The sequence below is a fragment of the Mercenaria mercenaria genome, chromosome 11, assembly GCF_021730395.1.
Source record: "Mercenaria mercenaria strain notata chromosome 11, MADL_Memer_1, whole genome shotgun sequence".
Lineage (NCBI taxonomy): Eukaryota > Metazoa > Mollusca > Bivalvia > Venerida > Veneridae > Mercenaria > Mercenaria mercenaria.
In genome coordinates, this window is record NC_069371.1 from 41257656 (window position 1) to 41270048 (window position 12393).

Sequence of the window (12393 nt, forward strand, 5' to 3'; positions counted from 1 at the left end):
CAAATAAAATCAGTATATAAAATTTTACAACTAAGTATTTGTTTTTAGAGTTAATTTCTCTAAAGTCTGAAGGAAAACTGACTCGAAAATTACATTTGAAAGAAAAACAAAACCACTGTTTCTCTTCAATATAAATTTTTTAAGAGAAGTAAGCCATAAAAACAAGGTCTACAGATTCAAATAAGAAATGTTAACTTACGTATAAAACTTCACACAAAGTAAACACCGTCCAGTTTCTACCTAACTACACGGAAACTAAAACAATTCTCAAAAACTCAAAATAATTTCCGTTTCTATAAAACAAAACCATGTCAATAAAAGAAAAAAAAACAACATATAATTTAAAGGTATCAATGTGAATTTCTTGGTAATTTCAACTTTTTAGGAAAGGACTTTGTGACCATTATTACTGGCAGAAATGTTTTTAATAAACCAATATGAACGTTTCAGGCAAGTCTATTGAAAAGTGATAAATCGGATAAATAAAATAAATATGAGCCGTGCCATGAGAAAACCAACATAGTGGGTTTGCGACCAGCATGGATCCAGACCAGCCTGCGCATCAGCACAGTCTGGTCAGGATCCATGCTGTTCGCTAACAGTTTCTCCAATTCCAATAGGCTTTAAAAGCGAACAGCATGGAGCCTGACCAGACTGCGCGGATGCGCAGGCTGGTCTGGATCCATGCTGGTCGCATACCCACTATGTTGGTTTTCTCATGGCACGGCTCAAATATGTTTTTTGACATTTCAATTTGAGTTAAAAATAGTTAAGACCAGTTATTGCAAAAGTCGTGAAAGTAAGCAACTGTTATCTCTAATTTCTGCGTATAATTCCAAATTGATTTTAGCTCTTACTCCCAGTTTATAAACCTTGATTTTTTTTTTTCGGTTCCTAATCACTACCTTTTGTGTCTAGTAAGTCATTTAGTATTCAAGTCATTTGTGTAAAGACAAATATGCTGTTCCTTTAAAATTCATTTATTTATATTTCTTACTGATTACACACAAATGTAACAAAATAAAATAATATTCATAAATATTGCAAATTTAACAAATAAGCACATAAAAATTTAAAAACAAATGATGAAAATAAAGATTTGATATAAAAAAATGGCACAATCAGAAATGTGTTCTTTAAGTGTTATTCTCTTCCCCATCCCCCACCCCTCCCACAGAAATAACAAAGAATATCAATATAATGAATTTAGAATATCTCTATGGTAGCATATCTGTTGACATTACAATTTAAATAACAGGAGTTGTCCATCAGTAAGACAGAACGCTCGACTACTCGACAACAAAACTTCTAAGTAAAACGAAGACCATAACTTGGCAAGACTTATGTACCTGAATTATCTCGTAACAATTTATAACAAACGATATTTTATTTGGCAATGATAACAACTTAAATTCAAAACTTTAAGGTAAATAAGGGCCATGATTTTGATTAATTTTAACCAAGAATTCTCTTAACTTGAGTATGTGCGAAGACTTATAAGAAGATTTGATGAGAAGGATATCTTCTGTGAAGTTAAATTCATTACATAGATACTGCTTGAAAGTGGCACACAAAACTTAAAATGGCTTTCCTTTGTTGAAAAATGCCATACTTTACATGAAATCTAACCAAAAGTTATCTTACTTTGTACAGCTAATGACTGGCATGCATTTTGTGGTTTAAATCATAGAACTTAAACAGAATTTTCCAAGTTGAAGAACGGCTAGAATTTGTAATAAATTCAACCAGGAGTTAACCAACTTGGTTATTTCAGTAGAAAGCCTTGTACGAAGTTTCAATCCAATACATGCAATGGTCACTAAGATACAAACTTCCTCGCAAATCTTTAACCGAAGTGTTATGCAGATGCCAAAGTAAGTAAAATAGCTCTCACTAAGCTAAAAACAGCACCTTACCAAATTAACTCTTAGAAACATGTTTGACTTAAATATCAATACTCGTGTACTCTGAACTGGAAATATTCTTTTTGTTCCATGTTTGATATGCAAGTGATACCTATTAGTTACAATGTGTATACATACAAAAAATCTAAATAACATGCATGTTTAACTCTAAAACAATCAACAATATTCAGCATTCAATTGTTAACACAACATTCAATAATACTTCTAGTTCCTTTCCACTTATTTGAGCTGCACCATGAGAGAACCAACATAGTGCATTTGCGACCAGCATGGATCCAGACCAGCCTGCGTGATCAGAATCCACACTGTTCACTTTCGAAGCCTATTGCAATTAGAGAAACCATTAGCAAACAGCATGGATCCTGACCATACTATGCGGATGGGCAGGCTGGTCTGGATCCATGCTGGTCGCAAAGCCACTATGCTGGTTTTCTCATGGCGCGGCTTATTTCATTTGAAATTCCTTATGCAACCCATGAAAGTTTTTTAAAATTGTTTTCAGCAGACCTCCTATTTTCACCCAAAAATAAATGGTACTGCCAAAACAGAATGATGGACCAGTCCATTTCAGAACTTTAGTAAAGGTTAAATTGATAAAGGGCTGCTCAAATGAAAGACGTGTCATATGGTGGGAACTGTAGTCCCTATCAGAGATGGACAAAGAAATAAAAGGATAAAGGAGCTTATGTACTGTTAAAAAGCATAAGCTGCTTGGTAGCCAACATATGAAATTTTTGATCACATGACATGTTAGCTGGGTAAACATTTACGTAAGTGGAAAGAAACTGTTTACTACATCTAAAATTAACACAAATGACAAAACTCTCTCTGGCTTGATAACTGTTCAATATAACTAATAAAATCCTCTTATTAAGAAATATCCTGACATTTGTCTTTCAAATTAACCAGTAATTGCCACATACCAGGCACTGTGTTTAGAAAAAAATATCTGGGTCAGCATTCAAAAAGGTTCAGGGCACAAGGTGATAAAACTCAACTTTGGATACCAGTCTCAAAACATAAGCATCTGATTGGTTGTTCCAGAGCACAAATTTGAAATTGACCAATGGCATGGCTGCATTTTCAGACTGGTCTACAATCCTGAACCCAGGTGATAAACTAAACTAAGTTTTAAGTTTGCAAATTTTTCCCAACTGCTGTTTCCTTTTTCAAACATAATGCTTCTGAACATATGAAGCTACTGAATCAGCAGGAATAGTCATTTTGCTGTCTTAATTACTCATAAACAAAGACCACTGGATCAGCACCAATACTGATATTTTGCTGTCTTACATGTTTCATGAATATAAAACACATCTATTTTCAAAGAATGTAATCATAGAAAATCAATCTTTTGATAACTGTTTTATATCAAAAGTTTTTTGTTTTTTTTCAAAGCATACATAAGCTAAATTAAAGTACACCGTTCTCTGATGGTTTCTCCACAGTTTCTATGTCCAAGGACAATTTTCAGTAAGTTTTTGTGTTAACACTAAATTTGTACAGTCACAAAACTAATTTGATACTCCCAAACATCAGAACTGCTTTCACTCCTTTCGCATCTACTCAGCTTAATTATCCATTATCAAACTGGTTTTAAACTGGCAAGATAACTTGATAAATATTGCACTCCTACACTAAAGTTCTTCAGCAACTAATGTACTGTTAATTTGAAAAAATCTTCATGTATATATATTTACTTCCATTTTCAAAAAAAAGTCCCAAATACCATTAAACAGCAGTGCAAAATGAAAAACATCATATTCTGTAACACCCAAGTATACAGCCATTCTGAAAATTTCGTCAAGATAAAAATAAATATGTATATTTTCTAGTTTTCAAGAATAACTGACCATTGTCAGCATTTTGATTCCTTATTCTCCGACACACTCTCCCCAATGGCTAAGCACCCACACAAAATAAACAATGCAGCTATGCTTAGGAGACGAAAGGAAATTATCAAACAACCCTGCCGCCCTACTGTCTAAATATAGCTTGATATAAAGAAACTACAACTTTCTATACATGCTAAATAAAGAAATAACTAAAACAAAACCAAGATCTACAGCATTATGAAATGAATATCAATCTGGAATGTATTTCAAGGATTCTCACTCATAAAATTCATTGCTAACCAGCTGAACCCCTAAAAATCCTAAAATGTTGGTCCTATTACTTTGTGCCGAAAACTACGAAATTGCTATGTCCAAAGTAAACAATTCATCTAGCAAAAATCCTGAGAAATCAATTTTGCTTCTATCTAACAACCAGCATTGGTCTGCAAGTCCTGTTATTAACTCTAAATGTATTAGAGATGTTTATGTAGGTATACCCGTGAACCAAGGGGAAAGGCATGCTCAGAGTTTATATTTCTAGGGTAAAAACAGGCATGGCGTTATTTCATTCTAAGCACCTTTGGCATGAAAGCTTTATCTTCAAGTTGAATAAAGTTAATGTTTATCCCCAATGCACTGCAATACTGGCTATAAATATAAAATATTAAAGGGCTGTAGTTCAAAGCATATCAAGACATGTTAGCCTCTTGCGTTCACGTTCAACTGATAAGACATTCTTCTTTTGAATTTTTCTTTGACCCCTTTTTCTTTGACTTTTTCCTGTTCATACTGCCTGAATCAACACTCTGCCCACTTTCTCCATTAGGAGATATTTCTCCCGATAACCTTGAACCTGGTTCAGTAACATTCTCTAAGGAATCAGACTTTACATTCTCACTTTTGTTTCCCTCAGAATTTTCATTGAATTCAACCCCTGTGGCACCCTCCACATGTTCAACATCTTTTCCTTCACCTACCTTTGCTTTTGTCTCTTCTTCCACATTAGGATCACTTCCTGTGCCAACCTCATCTTTCTTTTCACTATCATTATCAGGTTCAAGCTGTTCATTATCAATGCTTGATTTCTCCCTATCCCCCTTAAGATCAATTTCCTCTTTAACACCATCAAAAGTTGCATTTTCAACTAACTCTTCATTTACCTTATTTGCATCCTTATCTTGCATATCACAAGCATTTTCACTTTCTGCTTTATCTGTGTTTAGGTTTTCTAAACTGGTATCTAAAATTTTGCCAGATTTCTCAACAGGAACATTACTTATTTCAGAATCTACTTCATTTTTCACTTCTTTGTCATCTACAATATTGCATGATACAATGTCTTTATTTTCTACCTCAGATACTCCAAGTTCTTTGGTCTCTTTGTCTACCTTATCATCAACAGCTACAGGCATTGAAATAAAATCTACAAGTCCAGGGGAACCTGTTTCATCCCCTATTTCCTCAGCACCATCATTGCTTGAATCATCAGAATCTACATCAGAGTGACCTTCTACACCAGAATAACAAACACCAAAACCTGATACTGGAGACTGCAAAGAATCCATAGTAACCATACCTTCAAGAGGGTTTTGCTCTTCCTCTATGGAGGTTAAAACAACATCAGCATCTGTATCTAATTTATAAGTAAAAAATTTCAAGTCACCTTTATCTTCTGAAGGCATGTGGACTACTGGACTTAGAATTTCTACAGAACCACTAGACAATTTCTTAGGAATAACATTTGTTGCAGTATCAACCAATTCCTCTGAATAATGTCTTTTAGGAATAGAAATATCAATATTTTTAGACGTGTATGACTGTTGTCTGACCATGATTTTCTCATCTTTTATCTGCTTGTTATACAAGTCAACTGACTTCAGAACAATATCAGTAACATAACCTTTAGCAAACTGAATCATATCTTGATCATAACCCATTTTGTCAAGAGGTAGTGACATAAACACCTCATCATTATGTGTGAGAGAGGTGCAAACTTCTTCAGGGATATCACTTCCAACATCTCCTTTCACCACTACATTTTCCTTCTCTAATGATTTAGTTTCATTTATGTTAGGTACAACATCACTATCAGCATCATTGACCAAAACAGAACCATTATCATTTTCTACACTAGCACGAGTAACAGACACTTCGTCATTTTCTACTCTACATTCTACATTACTCTCAACAGCTACCTTTGAAGACTCTTCACCTTCTGAACCTCTGTTAAATGACACATTTGGTCTTGAATCATTATCAGTTTCATCTCTCATCAATACCTTTTCATCCACAACTATTTTATGAAGATTCCTATCACCTGAACTATCATCTAGCTTTTCTTTTTCATCTTCTACAAATAAATCATTATCCTCGGATTCACTATGGTATGTCACATCACTCTCAAGACTAATAACACTCTCACTATATAATATTTTTCTCACTCCGCTTGAACTCCCCAACTTTGGCCTTACCACCAAGCTCTCAGATTCCAGACCCTTATTTTGAACATTCATTACTCCACCAATGTTAACATTGCTAGCACCTGACACATTTTCAGCAATCTCAGACTCGGTCTCATCCTCATTCACTTTATCTTCAGTCATTTTTTCTGATGTTTCCTTACTTTCAACCTTTATGTCAACTCCTTCCTGTTTCTCTAGATACGCAATCTCATTCTCTTCTCTCTTTTCATTCAAACCACTCAAATTTTCTCTTTCTTCATGACAGACTTCACTTTGACTCTCAAAAAACACCTCATTCTCATCATCCTCAGAACCAGATTTATCTTCCTCACTCTGTCTTTCCTTACCTGTTCCTATAACTAGTTCAGGATTACCTTCTTGTCTTGCATTTTCATTTTTGTCTTCTTGAACTACATCTTTTTTACTGTTAATGTTAATTTCATTGTTTTCTGCATCATTATTATTTTCATCTTCTATTTCAATATTATCTGTAGCCTTTTCTTCTGCAATAACGCTGTCCATAGCAGGAAGATCTGAATCTTCAGAACTCTTACTTTCTGCCTTAATAATATCTTCATTTTCAGCTAAATCTGAGTTACTATCACCTTTTACCTCATTATCTACAACTGAAATAGAAACCTCCTTTTGGGAATCAAGGGAAGTAACTTTCTCTTTAGATTTACCTAATGTTCCTTCCCCTGCTTTTTTTAGCAAATCAGCAGCTTCTTCTGAAATTATTGAAGTACCAAGTTCTGGTATAGGCACGTCGGACATGTTGGAACACTTTGTGAGTGAAAACTCTCCTTCATCTGTTGTAACAATGACTAAACCACTTTCCTGAAATACATCATATTCAAAAGATACATGGCCAACCTTGGTTGGCTCAAAATTATAACTTTCTTTTTCCTAATGTAATACTTAGAGAAGTTTTTTGTTTGTTTAGCTGAGTCATTAGATCATATACTAACTTTCTAAATCATAGAAAGACCTTAGGCTAGGTGTCCTGAAGTCAATCATCTGGTTAGAACCACTGACCTTCTGTAAGCTGGATGAATGGCTTCCTCAATCAAATATTTCACCTTTTTCTGAAGCTGCAACCTAACTTAGTTGAATGTTCTGGCAATTAAAGACTTTTACCACTACAGCGAAAAAAGTCTGAAAACCTATCATCTTTCCTCTCATCAAATTTGAGTTCTTTTGCTTCTGTCTATTTCAGAAAAATACTGTATAAAACACTTTTTATAATGCAGAGGCTGCTACAGGAAAAAAACCTCAAAACTTCATTACTACATTTATCTTTAAACTAATACAAACTATATAACTTTGGCTTCTAACTTCCTTATTCATGACTTTCTGTATATGTGCCAAATCTTTGTTTTGTCTAAGACATGATTTACCGTCATTTATTTCACTTACCTTTAATAATTTATCTTTTAATTCTATTTGTTGCTTTATACCATCACATTCTAATTTTAAATTTTCAAAATCTCTTTTTAAAAGATCATAGTCCTGAAAAGAAAATAAGAAAAACATCCAGATTATTTCTCCTAATTATTATTTACCCAAGCCTACATGTCTAACAACTAAACATTAATGACGAAACTATATTTTGTTTTTTGTTTTTGTTGGGTTTAACGTCACATAAAACACAATTGAGGCGTGCCATGAGAAAACCAACATAGTGGGTTTGCGACCAGCAAGGATCCAGACCAGCCTGCGCATCCGCGCAGTCTGGTCAGGATCCATGCTGTTCGCTAACAGTTTCTCCAATTCCAGTAGGCTTTAAAAGCAAACAGCATGGAGTCTGACCAGACTGCGCGGATGCGCAGGCTGGTCTGGATCCATGCTGGTCGCAAACCCACTATGTTGGTTTTCTCATGGCACGGCTCAATTATAGATCATACGGCAACATTCAAGCTTTGATGGTGGAGGAAGACCCCAGGTGTCCCTCCGTGCATTATTTCATCACGGGCAGGCACTTGGTAGAACCATCGACCTGTAAACCAGCTGGCTGGCTTCCTCACATGAAGTATTCAAAGCCCTGACGAAACTTGATATACTAATGACCAGCCATGCCACATTATACATCCATTGGGAGTATCAAACCATCCATTATAACAAGTAGCACTTTCTTTTTAAAACATTTAGAGGTAATACTAATGAAATGTCTCATCTAAATGCACACTCAAAGACTCAAACAATCTAATATTTGCTTTAACTTTTGTCAACCAACATTCAAAGATAATACTATCAAGTCCCAATATAATTACTGTTGAAGATAAAACAAATAAAGGATATAACTCCTGTCAACAAACACTCTAAATACAATCAGAATACTAAAAACTTTTGTAAACAAACAAAAAATAATAATACCAACGTAACATATTAATGTTTGATAACAAACATGAAAAGTTAATGCATAAAAAAAATTTAACCTTTGTGAAAAAAATTCAAAAACAACACCGATTATAACAACTGTCAACAAATGAAAATGAAAAGGAACAAGAGCTGTCACTAATGGTGACAAATGGTCCCCCGCAGTGCCTTGACCTTTGACCTGGTGACCCCAATGTCAGTAGGGGTCGTGTATTCAGTAAGTACTATCAGCATGTGAAGTTTGAAGGTCCTGGGTGCAATGGTTCACGAGTAAAGTGCCTTCATGCAAAAAGTTAATGTTGTGACAAACTAACAAACTAAGGGACGGACAGTTGAAAACTAATATGCCTCCCTTCGGGGGCATAAAAACTTCACTGGAAACAAGAGACCTACTTCTTCAATTACCTACAAACATTCAAGACAGTATTATGTTAAACAGATGAATGCTTCATCATATTATGTGTTCATACTGACATATACTATGTAATTCTTTACTGCCCAAGACACATAATCTCGTGGTTTTGGCCAAAACAACTGTGTTTTGGGTATATGAATTTGTGCATATAAAATTAATGGAATTTTTCTTATTCGCTGAAACTGAATTTCATGGATTTACTATTTACACCATGAAATACCCAGAAATAACTCAACAACTTATATTAATTATTTCACAGATGAACTGTCTGATCGGCCATTGTGCCTCAAGCGGGCTTCTACAACAAGAGCTGTCACAGGAGACTGCGCACTTGACTATTTCGATGCTGGATAGTGAAACTGGGCACATTTAAGCTGGAGCTGTCACTTGGTGTTTAATGACTCCCAACTGGTATGAAATATTGGATAATAGCTCGAGTCTGTGTCAAAATAATTAAGAAATAAGAGTGATAAGGATCAAGTGCATCAAAACATTAAATATTAAGTATAATTCTTATCAAAAAGGGGGCATAATTCCTGAAATCTTGGTGCAACAGTGATGAGATAAAGTGTAAATGCATCAAAATTAACCTTTAACTCTAAGTAAAAGGGGCATAATTCATGAAAAATTGGTGCTAGAGTACAGGACCTTGTGTCATATGATATGGGCGATAAGATGGAACAACTACTGTGAAATCATTTTTATTTGCGTAGGACGAATTTTCGCGTATTTCGCGCTAGGACCGATGCGCGAATTTAAGACCGCGCTATTATTATTTTTTATTATATTTTTCATTGCTAAAATTGATAATGCGCGAATTAAAGCCCGCTCGAAACAGTTCTTCCTCACGTTTGCGCGAAATTTCATGCCAGCGAATTTAAATGATTTCACAGTATTTTAAGTTTTTATCAAATCCGTTCAGCAATAACCAAGTTAAGAGTGAAAGTGCATCAAAACTTTAACCTGAAATTGTTAGTAAACAAGAGCTCGTCGAACACGAAATGCCCCCCTTGATTCATTTAGTAATTGCACAAGGAACAGAAATTATATGCTCACTGTAAGCAAAAGTTCTACCATTTTGTTTTAATCTGACTTTGACCTTAAACCTAACAAGAGATTACAAAGTGACCTTGGTGCCATCGACTGAGCCATTTTTGAATGTTCCAAATTTCAAGACTTGCTCAAGGTCAAAGGTCATATTTCATTTCGGTACAATATAATGTGTATGTGGTCCAAATTTGAAAGCTGTGGCTTGAGAAATGTTAAAGTAGGTCACTAGATCAATATCAAAGTCAAAGTTCATTTTGGTAGTCAGAAATATGAAAGTGCTTCAAAATTTGGAGGCTGTAGCTTGAGAAATGTGAAAGTAGGTGGTAGGTAAAAATCAATGTCAAATTTCAATTCAGAACACCAAAATATGCATGCGGTCCAAATCTGAAGTCTGTACAATCAGAAATGTGAAAGTAGGTCACTAAGTCAATCTCAAGATCAAGGTTCATTTCGGTACACAAAACTATGCATGTGGTCCAAATTTGAAGCCTGTACCTTCAAAAATGTGAAAGTAGGTCACTAGGTCAACTTCAAGGTCAAACTTTTTTTGGTACACAAAACTATGCATGTCGTCCAAATATGAAGGCTGTAGCTTGAGAAATGCGAAAGTAGGTCACTAGTTCAAAATCAAGGTCAAATTTCATTTCAGAACACAAAACTATGCATGTGGTCCAAATTTGAAGCCTGTACCTTCAAAAATGTGAAAGTAGGTCACTAGGTCAATGTAAAGGTCAAAGTTTGTTTCGGTACACAAAACTATGCATGTGGTCCAAATATGAAGGCTGTAGCTTGAGAAATGCGAAAGTAGGTCACTAGTTCAAAATCAAGGTCAAATTTCATTTCAGAACACAAAACTATGCATGTGGTCCAAATTTGAAGCCTGTACCTTCAAAAATGTGAAAGTAGGTCACTAGGTCAATGTCAAGGTCAAAATTTTTTTCAGTACACAAAACTATACAGGTGGTCCAAATTTGAAGGCTGTAGGTACAGAAATGTGAAAGTAGGTCACTAGGTCAAGGTCAACTCATGTCAAGGTTCATCTTGCCACTCAAAACCATACATGTGGTCAAAATTTAAATGTTGTAGGTTATTGACAAGAAGACTTTAAAAGCTTTTCCCTATATAAGTCTATATGAAGCATGTGACCCCCAGGGCGGAGCCATATTTGACCCTAGGGGGATGATTTGAACAAACTTGGTAGAGAATCACTAGATGATGCTACATTACAAATATCAAAACCCTAGTCTTTGTGGTTTGAAGAAGAAGATTTTCCAAGTTTTCCCCTATATAAATCTATGTAAACCATGTGACCCCCGGGGCGGGGCCATATTTTACCCTAGGGGGATAATTTGAACAATCTTAGCAGAAGCCCACTAGATGATGTCACATACAAAATATCAAAGCCCTAGGCCCTGTGGTTTTGGACAGGAGGTTTGTCAAAGGTTTTCCCTATATAAGTCTATATAAACCATGTGACCCCCGGGGCGGGGCCATATTAGATCCCAGGATAATACTTTGAATCATCTTGGTAGAGGACTACTAGATGATAATTCATACTAAATTTCAAAGCCCTAGGCTCTGTGATTTTAGACAAGAAGATCAGAAACTGCTTTAAATGTTCCTGGCCAATGTGACCTTGACCTTTGACCTAATGACCTCAAAATCAATAGGGGTCATCTGCTGATCATGACCAACCTAACTATCAATTTTCCTGATACTAGGCCCAAGCGTTCTTGAGTTACTGCCCGGAAACCATTTTACTGTTCCAGGTCAATGTGACCTTGACTTTTGACATACTGACCTCAAAATCAATAGGGGTCATCAGCTGGTCATGACCAACCTCCCTATCAACTTTTGTGACCCTAGGCCTATGCGTTCTTGAGTTATCATCCAGAAACCGTTGAACTGTTCAGGGTCACTGTGACCTTGACCTTTAACATATTGACCTTAGAATCAATAGGGGTCATCTGCTGGTCATGACCAACCTCCCTATCAACTTTCATGATCCTAGGCCCAAGCGTTCTTGAGCTATCATCCGGAAACCGTTTTACTATTCAGGGTCACTGTGACCTTGACCTTTGACCTACAGACCTCAAAATCAATAGGGGTCATCTGCTGGTCATGACCAACCTCCCTATCAACTTTCATGATCCTAGGCCCAAGCGTTCTTGAGTTATCATCCGGAAACCGTTTTACTATTCAGGGTCACTGTGACCTTGACCTTCGACATACAGACCTCAAAATCAATAGGGGTCATCTGCTGGTCATGACCAACCTCCCTATCAACTTTCATGATCCTAGGCCCAAGCGTTCTTGAGTTATCATCCGGA

At 35.7% G+C, this 12393-nt stretch overlaps 1 protein-coding gene across 1 annotated transcript in view; it reads right to left on the bottom strand.

The window, feature by feature from the left end:
• The window catches only part of LOC123531601 (putative leucine-rich repeat-containing protein DDB_G0290503), a 53101-nt gene that overhangs the window by 12892 nt on the left and 27816 nt on the right, over window positions 1-12393 (bottom strand). The window contains exons 6-7 of the mRNA XM_053518058.1: window positions 7639-7731; window positions 4494-7059 (exon numbers count right to left, since the gene is read on the bottom strand). Of these exons, the coding sequence (XP_053374033.1) occupies window positions 4494-7059; window positions 7639-7731 (2659 nt within the window). The remainder of the gene's footprint in view (window positions 1-4493; window positions 7060-7638; window positions 7732-12393) is intronic.